The sequence below is a fragment of the Prorops nasuta genome, unplaced genomic scaffold, assembly GCF_024137725.1.
Source record: "Prorops nasuta isolate Cenicafe-Biocafe unplaced genomic scaffold, Cenicafe_Pnas_1.2 PNAS00010, whole genome shotgun sequence".
Classification (NCBI taxonomy): Eukaryota; Metazoa; Arthropoda; class Insecta; order Hymenoptera; family Bethylidae; genus Prorops; species Prorops nasuta.
Window position 1 is genome coordinate 1,228,793 of NW_027116807.1, and position 21,086 is coordinate 1,249,878.

The window sequence follows — 21,086 nt, forward strand, 5'->3', positions numbered from 1 at the left end:
GGCAATGCTACCGCGCTCGTGGGTCGAACTGGTCGAAGGCGAGGCGCCGGGACGGACGGACGAGGAGCGTGGAAGCTCAAGGAGGAGGGGGGGGGGGGGGGCGCAAGTGTTTGTGAGTGCGCTGCGTTCGCAAAGTGCGTCGCGTCGTTGTCGTCGTTCAACTACGAGAAAAGAGAGAGAGAGAGAGAGGATATCCCCCCTCTCCGTACACGCTCCATAGGTATGGTCGGTGAGAGAGAGAGAGAGAGAGAGGAGAGCATGGCAGACCATACCCGAAGAGGGAGGGGATAGAAGAGGAAGCGCGAGATAGAGGAGAGGTTCTCGAGAGAGAGAGAGAGAGAGACTAACTCGACTGCGCACACTCCGCAGTTGGAGAAGGGAGCGAGACACTTGGAAAGCGCATAGCAGGCCATAATTCGGTGCGCCGCCCCGCAATCAGGTTCGTGCTCCACGTTTTAACCAAGTGCACGTTTCAGCAGTGAGGAACCCGTTTCCGGTACGGTTTATTTTCCTTTCACGCGTGTCGGCTCTCCTCCGGTGCACGAGGAGCAACCTTAGTTTTATTTCCTTGGATAATTCTCGCGTGAAATTCTGCCGGGTCTCTCTCTCTCTCTCTCAAACGCACGCATGTATATATATACAGAGTTGCGGAAGAATCGGAGAGACGAAGGAGAAGAAAGACCCGGAGGAATAAAATAGAATAAAAGAGGAAGCAGCGCTCGAAAAGCGCGCGCGTGGTTTCTCCGATCAGTCAGTCAAAATCACGCACTGCGTTCGGAGAAAGAAAGAAAGAAAGAGAGAGTGAGAGAGAGAGAGAGAGAGAGTCGGCGCTAATCAAAGCATTCTTACAGAGTACAGAGAGACGTACGTCTGTTCTCTCCCCATGTGTTTTTTCCTCACGTGTGAACGCGCGACTCTCTCCCTCGGGTGGAGAATCTCTCTGGAAAATTGTGCATCGACCCAACAGAGTGCTTTGGTTCAATAATTTTTCTAGTCTTTTGTACACATGCGTTGTTTGAGTTTTTTGCTTGATTGGTGATGATTTAGTGTGTTGGCCGTTCCCAGTCCACAGAACACCAGACTCGCCCGTCGCCTCGCTGTCTCTCAACTGCTGCTCATCCGCACGTAAATATATAGGTGTATTTGAGTGACGCTCCCTCTCTCTCTCTCTCTCTCTCTCTCTCTCTCTCGTGTTTATTCTGTACATCTTTCATAAAAACTGAATTATCGCGATCGGAAGAAATTGTTTGGCGAGCTGTGCGCCATGGCGTTGGCGCGTAAACAATCGCTCGCACATGCGCGCGCTAGTTGGCCTCTCGCGCCAAGCTTTTCCTTCGGGAGAGCGAAGGGAAAAGAAAAGGGGGATGAAAATCAATTTGGAGGATGTATCGCTCTATCCATATATCTTCGAGGGGTCTAGTCTTCTTTATGAGTTTGGATTCTCGCGGCCCAACGCTCGATTCACTTTTTTCCAAAGATTTCTTGCGCGCTGTGCGATCGAAGCCTGGGAAAGCTACGAGCGCGCACGGCTGCACTGATTATTAACGAGTTATTACCGGGATACTAATTAACTTTAATCGCAAGGTCGCCATTCGTTAAACTTAATTGCACGATCGAGCGCGGCCGCGGCGGCCCACGCCGTTAATTGCGCATCGCGTCCTTCCAACGTGGCGTCGTCCTCGTCGTCGACGTCGACGTCGTTTTGTCTCGCTTTTATTCCATCCACCATTCGATACGCCTGAAAACGATCCTCGCTCGCTTCGTTCTCTCCGTCTCTCGTGTCTTTACGCCGCTGTGCTTAGCTCGTTTAAATTAAACTGCGTGCCGTTTCATTTTTTCAATTCTCTCTTTCTCTCATTCGGTCTTTGACGAGCAAACTCGACGACGACGCACGGTTTGACCCTTTCGCTCACTTTTTATCTTGGCGAATAATATTCCGCTACTCGGAAATTTTTCATTCTGTCTTTAACAGATTTCTCGTTGTTCCACCACGAAACTCTGTCTAATTTCATTTACCAGTAAAATCAACAGACTGTATCAATACTTTAGAAAAAAAAGTATATTCGCGAAAAAGACAAATTTCTATATCGCTGGATTTCGATGTAATTTTGTAGAAAGCTTCGAGGAATGCGCATATACATATACATGATAGACGTGATATAACATACCTAGAATAAACACTAAAACTGTACCATTGCAGATAGCGTTGCCATTTGACTACGCAGTGACCGAAAGGTTTAAAATACCTCAATTAAATCATTCTCAAGTTTTCTTTAAAAACACCATGCAGCTAGTGATATCCATCGTCGAAATGGAACAGCCAGTAATTTTTGTGTTTACCGTGCAACACGTTTGGTTGATCCAAAACTGCGTGCTATTTAATTTACTCTCCCCCCCCCCCTTCATCTAACTCAAGTAAAACTACCATGCAACGCGTGCTTTAAAATACTTTAATCGGATCGGTTCGAGGTTTTCCCTCAAGATACACATACACATATATGTATATAAATAATAATAATGTTTGGAGAGTCGATACTCTCTTCTCTCTTGCCGCCAATCAAAAGAAGCACGAGGAATGTCAGTGTTTACCATAAAGTTTTTTCTGACGTTTTGGCAGTGTGTACCGAGCGCGACTAGGTTGCAGGCATGAGGCACATTGTTGAAGTAACCGTAACGACCGATCGGTTTTCTTTAGGCACTCCCCGTGACGGTGACGGTGACAGAGCAGACGCCGCGCGCGGCGCAGCTGCTGCACATGCAACCCTGCAGGTTCGCTCTTCTTGCCTCCGAGGCATTGTCATGCATATACGTAGGCAGCCTGACGACGCTACGCTTCAATCCCATTGGAATAATCGTTCTCCATTGACTAACCAAACCTTCCACGCCAGATTTCCACTATTATTTTCCACTCTAATGTATAGCCAGTCCATCTCGATAAATCGCAATTATTCTCGTTATAAGCGGTTAGACGAGTTTAATGAGTTTTCCCTTGAACGGTGCTTTATCGCGGTGGTAATAGTACATATATATATATATATATATAGGTGTGTAAGAGTGAAAATTCACGGATTCCGCGCAGTGAATCGATTGGATGATTCTGCTCATCGGGCGATTCTCCCTTTTTGTCACGATCGCCGTGACCAAGTGCCTGTGCCTGACTTCCCTTCGTCATTCGTGACTCGCTCCAACGCTTCGCCGGAAATGCGCTCGTCATTTTTCGCACTTTTTTACACCAGGAAATTCTGCCAAACTCAGTTCCCATTCGTCTTACCAGTCTCTCTCTTTCTCTCTTTAATAAAAGTGTATCTATAGACTAGTCTCTCGTGTGCTAAATTCCTTCCAAAAAACGTACGATTAATACGTTATGATTTTCGCACGTTCATATGTACGTATAAATGTGTCTGTTGGCGTGTGATTGAAAAATAATCTCTCCGTACTCGCAGAGCAGCTCGACTGAAACGAAAATAGGGTTTGATTTTCGAGAAGGGGAGCTTCCTTCTAATAATTCCCCGTGTCGAATGAGGATACAGTTTCCAGAGGGAGATACCAAGTGAAATTTTAAAATTTTATTACATTTGAAGGACGACAGTGAAATTTAGAATATTCCTGAATTTTCTACATTATACCGATAAATCATTAAACGCGATTCCGCGTTAGCCAAATTTCGCGAAACAGATTCGAGCCAAGAATCTTGACACGTCGATCGGTTGGTTGAAAAAAGGCCAATATGTTTTCAGATCGGGCGATATCTACCCGTTCGGTCTCTTATCTCGATTAACGAAATCCCCTGGCGATAAAAAGGGCGCGCATTTGATTTTGCAAAAGCGTCGATGTATCTAGGACGGAAATAGCGGTATACGAGTGTGATTTTTGGATACGAAAGAAAAATATCACGGCATTCATTGGTTTATTAGCTTTTTGTCGCGCATTAACATTTGGGAATTAATATTGCAAATGGCGTGGCTGTAATTAGAATGATCGAGACTATCTATCACGGCCCTAATAGTGGAAGGAAGCATCGCGTTTCGAGCGTAGCCATTGGCGCAGAAGCAGCGTGCAGCGTGCAGCGTGCAGCGTTCAATCATGGAGGCAGCTTATCGCAAAGCGTGCGAGTCGGTCATTAATAAAGGGCGATCCTGGTACAAGGCAAAGATGAGTCCGAGGGTTGGTATCGATCAAATAACCATCCGACGTCATTTACGAATTTCCCTCCTCGCCCTAACAACCCTCCCCCCTGCCTTCCTCACCACCACCACAAACACCAACCGATGCGTCATAGTTAAACTTCAAACCCATAAATCTTTCGCGTCCTTCATTATTTTATGTTAATCTCACACGCCAATATCACATTTTTACCTCCTTCCTCGTTCGTCCTAATGAAATTACTCACGCGGAGTAATCCTACAAACTTACTCTTATTGCACACTAGTCTATTTATTTCTATATATATCGTATATATATGTATATGTACTGCACATAAAAACTCTATACTACGTGCTACTCGTACGTATTATTTTTCGATAAGCCACGTGCAAATTTATTTCTTCTCCTTTTTTACTCAGCAGGAAGCGCGATAATCTTCGTGATAGCATCACTCGGTCGGGCCAATATCGTTGGATTTTTCGCTGGAGTTGAGAGAGAGAGAGAGAGAGAGAAATTATAAAGGCGAGTGTTATTGCGTGGCAATATTTTCGCGGGTTCTCATTTGGCGCGCGAGTACGGATCCGCCGCGTCGGAGTTTTCAGCGTGTCGCCTCGAAGCGTTCCTTGCGTAGAATGTTCGCGCAACTAGCCTATACCGGAGCAAAGTACACGCGAGTTCTCTATAGTACGTGTATGGCGTATACCTGCTGCTGTTGCTGTTGCAGGCCCAACCCAGCCTTTCCGTCAAGCAAATCTCGGGACCATTAATAATATCGCCGGCGCGCAATTATCGAACCAGCTGCTTACGATCCCTCGGGGCCCCTGCCATACATCCTTATAGTCACTCGCTTCTCTCTCTCTCTCTCTCTCACTTGGTTCGTATATTCTACCACGTCCAACCAGCAGTATCAACAAAGCATATCTCTTGAGCAAAAATTCATTTCTATGGTGCACCTTTACCAAAATATATAAACTACGACGATTAAGTAAATATGCATTCTATAGTTTTCACGAAAATCATCCGGAAGCCACAATAATAACAATTTCATCTCTATTTTTATGCATCTGTCGCTATAGATACGATGTATATACCAAAATACTTGCAACAACAATACAACATCAGTCCTAGGAGCCTGAGCTATTATATGCGGTTAACCAAAAATTCCACAGACCCAGTCCGTTGGTTGTTGGTACCCCAATATACCACGGTTAATCCAAAATCGTGAATTTTCCTGAAAAGCAGCAAAAAATCTCTGGGCCTAATGGCCGTCATATAGCAATAAACACGCTGCTTCTTTTTCCCACAAACGCTTTTAAAGTTTTACGATCTTTTCCTCCAGCAAATTCTCTTCTTTTTCTCCGTTTATCGCATTTTACACGTACAACAATAACGCGTAGCTCTACGTAGCTAAACGTATCGATGCTGTGACGTAGGGCAAAGGTCCCCCCCCCCCCTCTCCTAAAACCGTACACACTTCACTAGCTATTTCCTGGGAGTTGCAAGGGAGCGCGCGTTGCTTGGGTTTTTCTTCGAAATCCGAATCTGTCTGTTTTTTCTCCAAACGCACCGAGAGAGCCTCGCCTCTTTTCGCTTGGTTCATTGTTGCTGAAGTGTCGATGCTAGTAGGCCCCATCTCCCTCTCTCTCTCCCTCGCTGTCCATGTAGCATACACGTACACGTACGTGCTTCAAGGGGACCTTGTAACTCGAGTCTCGTTATAGGGTCCTCTTTAATACTCTCGCCACTCTGCTGGAAAACTGCCATTTTTAACTGGACGCTTAGCATTCTTCGCGATGAACCGAAGGTACAGCCCGATGCACGCTTTCACTCGATATAAGTATATATGTTTATGTATGTGTCTAGAATAAGAATGGAGGATGCCATTTGGAATCTAAAGTTCATTAACTCGAAGCAATTAGGCGTCTCCATTCAAATGGAATGCAGCTTCTTTATATTGTTGTTGCTTCTCAAGACGATCATTCATCGGGGCCTTTATGAATGTTTCATACGCGGATAAGTGGGGGGTACTAGCTGGTGTGCGGGAAGAAGCGTAGGCAAGGAGGGTGGAGAGGAGGGGGGGGGGGGGTGGAGCACATTCATATGCATTGCGAATAGACTCGTTATGACTTTGCTTTTACGACGTACACGTTTCCTCTTTGCACGTGTTTCATGGTCATTAGAGTTTCTACTCGAATGATTCCAGACGCGGGATCATCATCGCCGGCTGCTGTGCTGCTGCACTTTATGGGAACTCGCTCTTTAAAATCTCAAACTGCGCCCACGGGCCTCGATAAATTAGCAGATTTTATTCCTCGCAATCTCTTTAATGTTGAGCTTTTTTCTCAAAACGGACTCTGCGATGGGAGATGAAGAAATTAAGGGGAGGGTAAAGCGTTATTTCTAATTGACCAAGCCGTGGATTCCGAGAAAGAAATCGTCTATTGTAACAATACACTTACATGTGCATTATTGGCTGGGACGCGAAGCTCCGAGTGAAAAAGTAACGTGCATGAGCTTTCAGACGAGTCTAATTTTATTTCATACTATTTGGGGTGGAAGAAGACTGAAAGGAACAGCTTTGAAGCCAGCGAGATACATTCCCATATAAATAGAATCGTTTCTCGCTGGCGTACCAGCTGCCTCCTCCAATCTTTCCACATTTTCTCCATTTTTCATTATCAACGCGCACGCTCTTTCCATTCTTCCAACTGCAATTAGACTCTACTCGTAATTAACACTGCTTTTCGATAATTAGCTTAAATGGACTGTGACGAGTCTCCCTCTACAGACTATAGTCGGAGGTAAAAACAAATTCTTTCATCAAAGTGAACAATCTTGTCTCGAATACATTGGCAATTGAACATTTTACTCGGTCCTAATAAATAATATCCGAATAAAACGAAAAAATTGTCTTCTTTGCGGTTTTATTTAACAAATTTCAGTAAAATGCCCAAAGTGACTGACGTCTACACATCTGCATAATAGTATATAGTATACTATATCGTCATCGCACGCGTGAAGATTTTATTGAACAATTTTATGATTCGCGACAAATTCAGTGAGGGGCAATTTCAGCTCCGGTCGACCACAGTCGCAGAGATATCGTAAACTTTATTTAATAGCCCACTGCACGTACACACACACACACACACACACATGCGTACAGAGTATTATTTACTCTTACCACGTTAATCGTAATATGCATACGCGTTACTCCGCGAAAAACTTACTTAATCGACCAAATTAGCTGGACAGTAGCAATTCACCTTGGACAAGTTTTGACGTATTTAGAAAATGCTACAAGTCGAGCACTGACGGAAAAAAAAATCTCCTCGTCATACACGTGCGGCTCATGTAATTTTATAGGTTTCTCTTTGCTTTATTTTTGCTTTTGCTTGATTTGCATTATTCAATTTTTCAAATGTTCGGCACACTTGGCAGAAATAATTGCTGGATCCTTCTTTTCGTATCTCATGATTTTTTCCATTGGACAATATACAATCCCCTGCAGTCCGGAGATCAATCATTCGTAACCAGATCGAGTTACACGTATGCCACGATAATTTCTCATTAAAAACGTGAGTTGCCACACATATAGGAATAATTATATAAATAAAATTGATCACTGACTCGATTTAATCGAAAGCTCTCGATGCGAGCAGTTTTATCGTGGATTTCATTAACGTCGCTTCATCGCACAGGTTTGATTAAAAAATAGTTTCTCCTAAAGATTTAATTGGTAGGGAAGAGAGAGAGAGAGAGAGAGAGAGGGGGGGGGGGATGGTTAGTAAAATTTAATTAAACAAATATTTGACCATAAATTTAATTGGGAGAACGTGCTCCCGAGACCAGCACAGACTGTTAATTAAAATACTGTTAATCAAGAGAGCTTAATTAAGAAAAATTAAATGAAAAACTTTTCCAATTAAAATTTGTCCTCTTAAAGAATGGTCGACTCGAGGTAAGACGGGCTACCGTGCAGGTGGAGTCTTGAGACATTTTTCGTATATATACATAAACCAAACTATCCGACAGCAAAAAATACAGTGAAGAAAATGGCGAAAATGATGGAATTTGGCGAAAAAGGGAAGGTGTCGCGCTCGTAAGAATCGAAAGGGTCGTCAACCCGTGGCTGGGTGGTCGGGAGGACTCGGGAGTGCTCGGGAGAGGAGGCAAATGCCGGCGCGTGCGCTCATTGGCCACACGTGTTTTACCTGCACCGACGAGTCTCGCGCACGCACACCTTCCACCGAGGCGTTTTCGCGAATTTGTCGCGCGCGCCAAACCATGATATGAGCCGATCGACTGTCGCGCCGTCGTGACGTCGTCGTCGTTTGTTGGCGTCGGCGTCGGCGTCGGCGTCGGCGTCGTTGCTCGCGTACGCGCGAAGGTGAAAGTCTCCACGGGCTACCTACATATACATATACACATATCTCGTTCCATCCGATGCTCGATCAATTGCGAACCCCTCCCCCTTTTTCCATGACAATTACAACGCGTCACGCGCGTAACGCCAAAGCGCAGCCATTGTGAATTTCAACCTATGCAAATCCCGAAGGCGCACGCAATTGACTGTTCGTGTATAGGAAAGGCGAGAGAGCCAGGGGGGAAGCGATGCGCGCGTGCCGCGCTTCGTCCATCAACTTAAGGACCTTGAGTCATACGCTATACTACTACGCTAGTCATGCACTCTCTTTCTATTCCAGATTTCCAACTATATCGTCGTCGCTCACCACACAAATGTCGAAATAATTTTTTCATTTCAATTTTCAACTTTCCTCCTTTCACACTCACTCTGTCGTACACGAATCCTACGATATTATATACATACGTGAGCTTGTAGTCCGTCACCCTGGCTATATATATAAAATTACAGAAGATTATTTCCTTATCGACTCGATAATTCAATACCAACGATAAAATTATCAATGATCAATACGTTTTGTTGTTGCAGAGAGGGCGATGTTCCTAATAACTTTTTTTTCCTGAAAATTAATCGATAATCCACTTTAATCTGTCGAATTCATAAATATATATAGGAATTGTGTTTCTTAAACGACGGAGATATTAAAAGCTACGCGATTAATCGTGCGATATATATATATTTACGATATATAAAACGCGTCTCGTGATCGTATCACGTTGTTATAGTGAAAAATTCAAGTTTAACGCTGTGAGAATATTCGATGGCATTCGATATATATGTACGACGATCCGCGCGGATACGTGGATTGATAATGGATATTTCTGCTGATAACAGAGAGAGAGAGAGAGAGAGAATAAATGCAATTATCGATCGCTGCGTTTTATAAAATTTGAGAAAAATGAAGAAAAGAAGGAGATCCAACTCCGGGAGGTAGTGTAGCGTTAGCAAAGTATGTACTTTGTCGATTATCGTAGAAAAACAGTTGACGCGCGTGTGTGTGTGTGTGTACAAGAAGATAGGCCCAGGGAGAGAGAGAGAGGAGAGTCGCGCGAAGAATTGGACGCCTTGGACCAATGTTTACGAGGCATAACTTGTGTGTCACGTTAGCAGGATTATTTGGCATTACGCTTGGAGGAAAGTCACGCCAAAAACGCATAATACCTTTTATTATAGGCCTATGAAAGAACTGGGAAATTTATCAAGTAGTAATCATATCGTGCACGAGTTGATAACAATTTTCGTTTCGTCGTTTACTCGAAAAATACGTCATCTATTAGCGCGTACAGCGCGAAATAAACAAATAAAAAAAAACATTCTGTACGCGTACCTTTGCCCCGCGCGCAATAAACAATCGATCAGCGCCCAAACAAGACTATTTTATTCACCATTATCCACGTAATAAGTGCACGATATATTCTCGTAATTTTTGTAGCGTAAAGAAAAGCTGAAAAAGCGCGTTTTAAATTTTATTACGGTAGATTTGGCTGAAACGTTGAGTACACTTATCTCGGTAATAAAAATTCCTTTTATCAATGTCCACTATTGCAAGAGGTTTTCGAAAGTTCTCGGAATCAGAAATTAACGCAGCATTAAGCGCGTTGGTTAATTTTGGATACTTGCGTTATCACATGAATCACTAAACGCACGTGTCGCACTTGGCGGCCGAGCGGCACACCTATGATGCGCCAAATTACACAAATTATTCCACCTCTGTCTATAAAATGTATATAACTAAATTAGTTGCGATGAATAATGCTAAGAGAGCGATCGAGCTATATGCGGATATAGTTAATTCGAGCCTTTGCGCGATTCGTGCACGCAAGTACGCCGCTTCTCGTTGTTGCATTGCGCCTCGAATAAAGGAATCTAGTACGTATACATATAGATACGTAGGAGCGAGCGAGTATAACATATAAGATCACGCAGCAGAAAACAGGCGACATTTAACGCTCGTAAATATCCAGTGACTTACGCGCTTGTTTTTCTATTTTCGTTACAGACCTAGCAACTGTTTACCGCTCTTCTTCCGCTCGCCTATATACGCGCGCTTCCTTTATTATATTTCAATCATTCCACACACGCACACATAGCGCGCGAGTTACCTTTCTCCATTGAATTTTTCACAAATTCGCATTGATTTATCGCGATATCGAGTTTTCGATCGTATTATACATTGATGAAAATATTATGTGTCGGACTATACCGTGTAAACGGCAATTATCACCGTCGTACATACCTGATGCACTTATCGCGCATCGAGTGTTGATGTGTGTACCGAGAAGGGGGGAAGAGAAGGGGGAGAGTGTGGTTTAGAAAAAGGAGAGACGAGGGCAACGTTCAATACGACTTTACACGTATCCTCGGGCACGCGCTCCTATAAATAACAATTGCTCGCGTGTGTAGTTGTATTGCGCCAGCTATTTGCACACAGCCATCCCTCCTCCCCCCTCCCTCTATCTCACCTACATATCGCGCATACTATACCCATTATGTGTACTACTGTAATTCGACTTTGCGGTAATTAAGCATCGAACCGCATTGCGGTAAACACACTGCAGTGTGCTGCCTTATATTCTCTTTTCTCTCTCTCTCTCTCTCTCTCTCTCTGAACTGTGTACACTAATAGCATAGCCTAGCAATATAATCGCTTCGCTCCACTGTACTATTTGGTAAATCTCTGATTATCGACGATCGCTCGGTTAGCATCGAGATGAATAACGAGGGGTATCTCGAACTGAGAGAAGATTGGGCAGGTAAAATATAATAGGTGGGGGGGGGGGGGGGGGTATTATCGATAAGCGTAAAATAGGAATAGGAGCGCGGTGAGAAGGTATATATGCAAAGCGTATGCGCGCGCTACTCGTCTCTCTCTCTCTCTCTCTCTCTCTCTCTCTCTCTCTCTGCCGTTACTACGTCGAAAAGTATAATGAATAGCGCAGCTTTGAATTGACACGTTCGATCGAACCAGCGGCGCAATAATAACTCATTTTTTCGCGTTGAGCGGATGTCGAAGGGAAAACAGACCGCGGCGAAGCCTTTCTGCATCCAAAGCAGAAAAATCGCGGGGCTTTTACTGCCAATCGTAAACCCCGCTGATTTACGATCGGATGCAATAATTGCGTGGAAAAAAAGGAACTCAAAGGGAAGAGATTTGGTAACGCTCTCCCGCGCTTCTGTACACATGTATACACGTAGAACGCGCGGTAGATTCGTTACGCTCCTCGATATACCATATACTTATATATACGTGTATCGAATAATAATTAGTAGCTTCTTCCAATTAAGCTAGATTTACATAGAAAAATGTTGCATTTCGAAGGCAGTGGTACGACGATTATAACCTACGCAAGCGCGCATAGTTTTGATTACTCTTCTTTAAACGTAAACAATGCTCGATCGCAATCGTTTAAGCGTGAATTTAATGTGGGAATGTGCATATGTTCATACATGCCTCGCATGTCAAATTACTCCTGCTTGGAATGTCGTGTCTTCCCACCCAACGTTTCTATTGCACGGAGAATTTATTATTTTCTAACGACCGTCTCTCGTCGTAGCGTATACGACTCTATACCGTATATCTCATCCAACATCTCAATTAGATAGCAACGAGACAACTGTCAGACCAGCGCGAACCATTATTTTCCCATCTGACGTATTTTTAGTCTCGTCGAGAGAGCTCTTTCACAATTATCGATGATTCCCTATGACTGTAAGAGAGAGAGGGAGAGAGAGAGAGAGAATTTCTCGCGAGACACGCGCTGCTTCCTCCAACCGAAATAACGTTAATTACACCTACATTGCAGTTATATACGTAGTGGGATAAATAAGACAGCTGTAAAAGCAGAAGAAAATGGCACGAGAAGGAGTTAAATATAGAAATTTCTTGAATTTCAGGAGAACGGAAGTTACGAGAGGGCGGCGAGATACAAGAACGGAAGAAGAGGTATGAAAAGCGGGGAGGTTCGCAAGTTCCGGTAGAGCAGCGACTCGAGGGCTTTGGACTTGGTTCTTCGAAGGTCTCGGCATGAGGCGTCGATCGGATTGCGAAAGGCCAGACGGAGGCAACATTTCCGTACGTCTCGACAAGTGATAACCCCCCCCCCCTCTCCTCCCCCTCCCATCGTTAATAGTTGAAAGACACCGGCACCCGGGAGGCAGGAAACATCTCCCCACCTCCACTACGACAGGCCCAGAAGATTCGCCAGGTAAACTATACCCAAAGACTCGATTTCCTCTCAAAAACTTTCTCTTTCTTTCTTTCTTTCTTTCCCTCGATCCTTTTGTCCGCGCGAGGGAATTCCGGGAAGCATCGCGGAGCGACAAGTGCCGCTTAGGTGGTCTATGCGCGTCATTCGATCGCTTGAAACCTATATATATATATATATATATATATATATATATACAGGTGATTTCTTTGCCAAGGGTGCAACACACACGTATATTTAGTCGAGTGATTCGTGTCCTATATCGTGTACCATTGAATTCTACAAACATATATATAAGAGAGATGAGTTTTTCTAAGGAAAATGACGAATAATTTGCAGGTTTTGCGCAGAGTCCGAAGAGGAACAGAAGCAGAAGCAGAAAAAGAAGAAGAAGAAGAAGAGGGGGGCGAAGGAGAGCGAGCAGTTTGCGGAAGTGAAGTGAGGGTGTTGGGTGGGTGGTAGAGGAGTGAGAGCACGATAGCACCTCTGGTGCCCTCGGCCGTGGGTCCCGAGGGGACGGACGCCATGGCGGCCTCTTCGTCCTCGCCGAGCGGCGAGCAGCAGTACTCACTCAGGTGGAACGATTTCCACTCGAGCATCCTAAGCTCCTTCCGCCATCTCAGGGACGAGGAAGACTTCGTCGACGTTACTCTCGCCTGCGACAGCAGCAGCTTCACCGCCCACAAGGTCGTTCTCTCCGCTTGCAGCCCCTACTTCCGGAGACTCCTCAAGGTCAGTGCTGAGCACCATTAACGCGTCTACTCTCTTGCGCTCGTCCAACACTACTTCCGCCCCCGGATTCTTTAACCTCCGTGTGACTCGGCAGACGGAAATCGCCGGAATTTCATTATATATATATATATATAGATGAGCGCTTTCTTCTTGTTCCTTCTTCAGGTCCCTCTTCCACGCCGAGAGCAAACTTTATTCGCAAGAGCTATACGGTTGCGATTCCGAGAGAAGTGTATAAAGCTAGCAATTGTGCACGTGGAATTTCTATCGCGTCCCTCGCTTATCAAACGCGGCGCTAATTAAAATTGCAGGATAATTAGGCGACTCGTAGCGATTATTCGTCGGCGGTTCGGTGGTAGTAATATTATTATTATTCCGTAACTGTGGATGGAAGAAGCAAGTGGGCCGCGCATAAACTCGACGAAATAAAATTTCACGAGGTTAAATAATGGCAATGACGCAATTGCGGTGACGCCCTGTATATAGCGTAGAGGCTGCTGTGACACTTAAAATCAATTAGTGCGCGCCGTTTATTCGACTAGAGAGAAGTCTCTCCCTCTCTCTCTCTCTCTCTGTACAGCATCGAGAAGCTTCAATCCGACGATAAAGTTGATTGGTTGGAAATCAAGATGCAAGTGTAGAGTGTGTGAGAGAGAGAGAGAGAGAGAACGAAGGCCATCGAACGAAGAATTTGGACAAATCATTGAATTGACTGATGGATGATGCACGAGCGCTATGAGAAATAATACGAAACGGCCCCCTGTTCCATATATTATCGTTTTATCAGAAACTTATCAAGTGGCCAAGGTATTTCCGTTAATAGGCACATCGTAATGAAGCCGGTTGCTCAACGGAGCTGCGAAGCTGCGCTGCGCCACCCAATCCATTGTTTCTTTTTAATCGCAGCATAGGCATTAAATGATAACGTTTGGCCGATTAGTGATTTTCAATGTACTTGTTATTCACTCATTACTCCACTGATAAGTACAACGCTACTGATAAATTTAATCGCGCTCTACCAAAGAAATTTATTTCTGTTCTTCCTCTTGTAGTGTATATATATATATATATATATGTATACACGATGCATAGATATTGCTGGCGCGCGGATAGTCGCAGCTTTAGGATGGAATAGCACAGTATCTTTTGTCATTTTAAGAGTAATATGTTCCTAAGGGGATTGAACGATGGTTCTTTCTTGAATTTCTCGTTGATTCCTCTTCTTCTGGAAGATCCGATGTTTCTCATGATTCTTCAAGCATATCGTGACTGTTTATGCAGAACGTTGCGATAGAAAGCGATTGATTTGTCGTTCCATGAATTTTCCAATTGTACGAGTCCTTTTCGCGTTTTCCTTGTTGCAGATTGTAGGTTGTTTTTGGTTGGGGAGGGGGGAGTATAGCAATAAAATTTTCTCGCTCGGGATTTCCTCGTCCCAAATGATTTGCGGGCGTGTAATTTTGGAACGACTCTCTCTCTCTCTCTCTCTCTCTCTCGGCTGAAGCCACTGTCCGGAATCCAGCGAAAAGTTTCTTCTTCCGCCTCGTGGCGTGGCGTCTCTCCGTTGTTTACGATCACGCGCGTCATGGATGACCGAGCGACCCAGCCACCCACGCACCACGAAAAAGGCGGCTTAATGCCATCGAATAATGATCCTCGTAAAGTCAACCAGGGCCGCGCGAGCGAGCGAGCGAGCGATCGAGTACTGGGAACGCGTCGCTCGCGATCGTCTCTCCAGGAAATCCAGCCTTTCCAATCGGAGTAGCATCTCTCTCTCCGACGCACTCGCGTTTAAATAGATCCTGATAAAAATAGTCTTGATATCGTTGAGTTGCGCCGCTTCCCGAGGAAGAGAGAACGGTGCATCGGTATTGCACAAGAAAAAAGAAATAGAAAAGAAAAGAGTAAACGCGTTGAGGAAAAGGCGTGACACACACCAGAATTTTCCACGAATGCGGATTTATATATACGTAAGACGAGCTTAAATATAAGTTTATCGATTGTCCGGTTTGGCTCATCTCTCGGCAGGGGTGATCCAAACGGAACTGGGGGAGGGTATTAAATGTGAAAGGAATCCGGGAGGTCGTTATATATATATATATATATATATATGAGGTTGAAAATAGAAGGCTCCAATTGGTATCGTGAATTAATTTAAGCCGGGAGCCGGAAACCAAAGGAAATTCTTTTTCTCGATCGTGCGCGCATAATACGCCTAATTGAAATCAGAGCGGAAAACTTGAAGGGTGCATGATATAGAGTAGGGAGTGCGTGCTCCGTGAACGCACGTGGTACTCTCTCTCTCTCTCTCTCTCTCTCTCTCTCCCTAAATATAGAATATAAAGCACCTTGCCCGATTTCATGGGACTGGGGAAACCTGATTTTCTATTTTACACCGTTAACCAACTCGCAACTACCCTCTAATAAGCGGCATAATAATACCCATTTTTTAGCCGCACGCAAAACTCGCCACGTACGAAAATAAAGAGAAAATCGATGACACGTTTCAGTCCGAACACACGTGCATTTTATAACACCCCGAGTATCGACCAATATAGCTGTGCGCGATGCTGTTAGTACTAATTAATGAAAGCAATTGTTGCTCCAGAGTTATCCTCCTTCTTTTTTCTGACAATGACGCAAATTGGTATAGTGTAGCTCGTTCTCTCTTTCCCGGTATACATGTGCATAGTGAGGGGGGGGGGGGGGGTACGCAGCGTATAACAAAGTGCTGTTTACCGCGCGAATAAATAAATTGCTTCTTGTACATCTAGCTCTTTACACCTATTAGCACTGACATAATTTATCACCGAGAATCCGATGCATCAGGATTGCTCGACGATGGCCAACTGACGCAAGAGCTAAGCAACCTAATTGATTATACCGCTTGTGGAGCACAAAGAGGAAGTTTCATTTCTCTAATGAATATCGGTTAAGTTGGCCGCTGCTATATACACCACACTGCTTTACCGTACTCGCTGTCCACGCGTTATATGTACGTGCCGTTCCCAACACAGCTGCTCCTTATAGTATAGCTACAGCTGCCAGCCATCTCGATTTATCCAAATACTAGCAGTGAGCAGCTAACTCCTCCTGCAGCAATATTCTAATTTCGTCGGCTTCCCTCTCCCTTGCTCTCGAGGTTAATCAGAAACTCCGCGTGGCAATCGAATCCCTATATGTATATGTAGGTCCTATAGGTAATTTACAAAAATCTCGCACCTTTTCGATCCTGGGTACACGCATATATATGTGTTTAAAAATGTCGAGATTTTTCCGTTTTTTGCTCTTCGGTTTATCAATCAAGTCGAGCAGAAGCACAGCTTCCCCATTGGCCCATCGGCTTCGAGATGCACGACTATCTACGCGTGAGACAGAAGTATACTTCAGCTCGTTTTTATTCTCAGACGCGAGGATACGAGCACTCGATATACATACTGCGCACAAATGAGAGAACTCGAGTAAAGTTAACGAAGGAGAGCAACGGGCGCGTCTCTTATTTTATTTCGACTCTCCTCGACACATTCATGGACGATCGCGCGTGTGTGTAGGACGCGCACGCACACGGACGCAGCAACGCGCGTGCCTGCTGCCCATTCGTCTCCCTCCGCATCCGCGATGCACACGCGCACCTCTTCCTTTCGACCGTTTTACGAGCGAGTGCTGCGCTTCTACACACACGCACATGCGAATAAAGAGACTCGTGTGCGTTCGCTGTGTCAATTTCGCTGCTCGGACATAAACACGATACTAGCACGTGGGTTTTACACGCGTATGCGTGTGTGTTTGTTGGTCTTGGCGTCTGGGCCCGTTTGCACGCGTGCTCGATGCACCTTTGCACACACACACACACACACACAAGGACGGAGAGACGAGCGTCGCGCGCGCAAGCGTTACTCATCGATCCGCACTTACTCTTTGGTACTTCCTGTCGCTGCCAAATGCTGGGGAATACGATCCTTCGCTAGACACTTTGAGTGCGCGCGGGCGCACCTTCCTGCCTGCCTGGCAGCTCGACAAAAATACTTTATACTTATTAGTTGGCTTACGCCAATGAACAACGCGTATATCGTCTCTCTCCCTCCCACGAATATTCCATTTTCTCTCCTCTCCGTCCAATTGCACTTTACGCGCGGCCCAGACTTTGCAATAAAGAGAGCTACTAGCCAGATTTTCCCCGCGGTTAACCGTTTCTCTCTTTTTGACACACACACACATTTCGACCATTCGCCAATTCCTGCCAGTCCGGCTTAACAATTCGAGCGTTCGCGCAGAACCGGAAAGATCGACGAGGTGCGCGAGCAATGAGCGAGACCCGATTAACCGGAATACAACCTTACCGGAATACAACCTTCGAGAATAAGAGAGACGCGAGTTGCAATTTTCAATATTAGAACGGACAACAAATTCTCCACGAGTTTTTTTTAATGTACGAGGCATTGATTCATGACGTCACGCGCCACTGGATGGTATATCGCATTACTCTCCCCCCTCCTCGACCTGCCAACCGCTCGTCATCGAATCGTTTTAGTTTAAACAACGCCCGAGGCTTTCTCTCTCTCTCTCTCTCTCTCTCTCTAACACACACACACAGTCCATTACACGAAATTCTCGACACGCTCCACTCCCAATTGATTCGAAACTTTTTTCGCCACACTCGGTGCCAAGGAAGAAAATGAAATATACGCGCGCGCGAAATTGTACGCGGGACGATCGAGTGTAATAATCCAACCAGATCGAATTATAGATAAACAAGGTTTTTATCGTTGATTCAGTGTCGAGATCCGCGTGTATATATATATATATATATATATATATGTATACATATAATACACCGCCCAGTCGAAAAAAGCTGATTAGAAAATTAACGGCAAACGTCCTCCGCAGTCTATTCTTCTTTTCAATTATAATTATATTAATTAAAAGTGTTGAGAGAAAGAGAGAGGAGGCAAGAAGAAGCGGAGCATGACCAGTTCGATATTCGAGCCAGTAGTTGCTGCTCGCTTTTTCATATTTAATTAACGCGCCACGCGGCTGACATTTATTCAAGTACAAATATAATTAATTTTTAATGAAATTAATTAACGCGCTCTCCAATGATTAAACTAGCCTCGTGTAGTATAGTGACAAAGGTACAGCGAGATGGATTGTTAGGGACATATTGGCTTATTTACCATTTAATAATTGAAAGATCGGTGGCTCGTTCATCAAATTATGCACGCATGCCTTCGTGTAATGATATATTCATTCAGATATATATATATATATCGATTATAAATGGGAAACTATAATTTTCTCAGATACACGATAAATAGTAGGAGAACGCTCGTTAAACAGAAAATATTTTAGCTGAAAAGTTTGAATATATCGCAGACTACATCACGATTGGAGTCGCAAAGCTTTATTTCGTTGTTGTTGATATATTTGAGTGGGGCGCGCGGTGCATTAATTCGGCGTTACGTGTTAATTCTGCTCTAGAAATTGAGCGACCACGGCGAAGACGACGACGATTCGCTTAAAAATAGGCTGCAAGCGTAGTTTCTCATCTCTGACAGTGGGACGGTACATCTGTCGGCAATATTATCTATTGACTTCGCTCGGCCGCAAGTCCCGCAACCGCCAGCAGCAGCGTACGCGCACTCACACAGAGATACGTAGGAGGAGGAGGGCGCATTTCCGTACAAGTGCGTGTACTCGAACTAGTCTTAAAATAAGATCGGCCACCGCACCGTAATAAATTCTCTTGGCGAGTATCGTGCGAGAGCTCCCTAACGCACGCGGCCTCCCCTCCCTCCAAAACAGTTAACTTGCAAGTCTAACAACACCACGAAGCGCCGCGGGACCGGTGAAACTTTCGGGGATTGGCTCCTCCGACAAAATAAAATGAGTCATCGAGGAAAAACGAGCCAGCCATCCTATATCTATACACATTATATATCTTTATTTCTATATATTTATACAAACCGACTCATACTCCCTATACGCGTCTCTCCACTACACACGCGTATACGATTTTCAAGAGGAAGATTGCTGTAAATTAATTTCTCACTCCCCTCCCCCCTCCCCTACCTTCACGATTTCTCCATTACTCACCAAGCTAATTTGCAGAGTCACTGTGACTGCATGCTTTTTCCGCGATCTAAACAATATTATCTTCATATATATATATATATATATATATATATATATATATATATATTTAAACAAACTTACTGATATTCCGTAATCCGCACGTGTTCGCTATAGATATGTATATATCTGTATAATCAAAGGGAAAGATAGCTGTAAATTAATTTCTCATCCCCGCCTCTGTATAAACTCTCATAGTTTCTTCCCAAATTGATTTGCAGAGTCATTCCAACGGGTTTTCCAGTGCCAATAAATTATTATCTTCGTTTATATAATATATTTGGCAAAATTCACGCGTGTTCTATAATCCACGTGTCCGCGATAAATATATATTCGTACGAGCGAGGAGAAAGAGTTGTAAGTGAAACAAAATTGCTCGTTCGGATCATCCCCCCCCCCCTTTCTCAATTAAAAAATTCTTCATTTCCTCCTTAAAGATGCAAGAGCGTTCGTAATAAAGAGATCCGAGTTAATTCGGAGTGTCACGGTGCTCGTTGTTTTTCGGCGTGAAAGAATGCGCGCGCGTGCGTGATTCCGGGTGTAAAATAAGGCGAAGGCAGCATCTCGGATGGAGAGTTAGGACGGAGCGCGCGTACGGGGCCACGGGCACCAATTGCCCAACCTTACTATATATGTAACGCTGTAATCCAAGAGTTCCAAGGGATTTTAAATATAGGCTGGAAAACTACGGAACGAGCAGACCCACGCGGACACCGGGAACCATCGACAATTCACGTGCTCTCCATTAACATATAGTACATCCGACCCGTTGCTACATGGCGACCAATGGAAAATTTCCTCTTTTCCTGCATCACAATAATATCCCACTCTCATCCTTTCCAGCACACCTTTGCCAACAATCTTAATCGTTCTCCCCCCCCCCCCCCTCCCCTCGCATTTATTTTCTCAAATTCTTTTTGCAATCAATTATTCCCTAATTCTCGTCACTGTAATTAAAATTCAAGCGATTCTTCTTGATAGTTGAGAACCACTGACGCGAGATACACATATCAATGGAAAATACCAGCTCGCTTATTATATTTAAAAATATATTAAAAGACCCGCTGTTATGGCCACGGGCAATAATTCGGGTAATGAAAAAATTATAAGCCATTGTGCTGTAAAGTTTACGCAGCTATAACCTACAAAATGAAGGATTTTTAATATGCTTTTAAAAGTCATATTTCGTATATACGCGCGACAGATAAAAATTACGCGGCAATTTCTATATTGTACTTGGAAACGCGCGTGCTTTATGTATATACGAGCAACGAGAATAATATATAGTATATATACGTGGGTATATCGGGTGTCCTTATATATATATATAGTGGGGAAAAGCATGACGAAATGCCTTTGTGGAAGGACCGATTTTTTCCCTACCATATTCTCTTTTTGCTCTATCGAAAATAACTGTACTTTATTCCCGTGTGTAATGTTTAATCTCTAGC

The 21,086-nt window shown here is 44.3% G+C and overlaps 1 protein-coding gene across 4 annotated transcripts in view; it reads left to right on the forward strand.

The window, feature by feature from the left end:
* The first annotated feature begins 425 nt into the window (after positions 1–425).
* The window catches only part of ab (abrupt), a 57,423-nt gene continuing 36,762 nt past the window's right edge, over positions 426–21,086 (forward strand). For 3 of the 4 annotated variants that reach the window (XM_066732208.1, XM_066732205.1, XM_066732209.1), the window contains exons 1-3: positions 426–496; positions 12,464–12,774; positions 13,114–13,506. In XM_066732208.1, the coding sequence (XP_066588305.1) occupies positions 13,300–13,506 (207 nt within the window). In that variant the 5' untranslated portion in view covers positions 426–496; positions 12,464–12,774; positions 13,114–13,299. Of the gene's footprint in view, positions 497–549; positions 1,126–12,463; positions 12,775–13,113; positions 13,507–21,086 lie in introns of those variants that run through there. The other variant, XM_066732206.1, reaches the window with a different exon arrangement.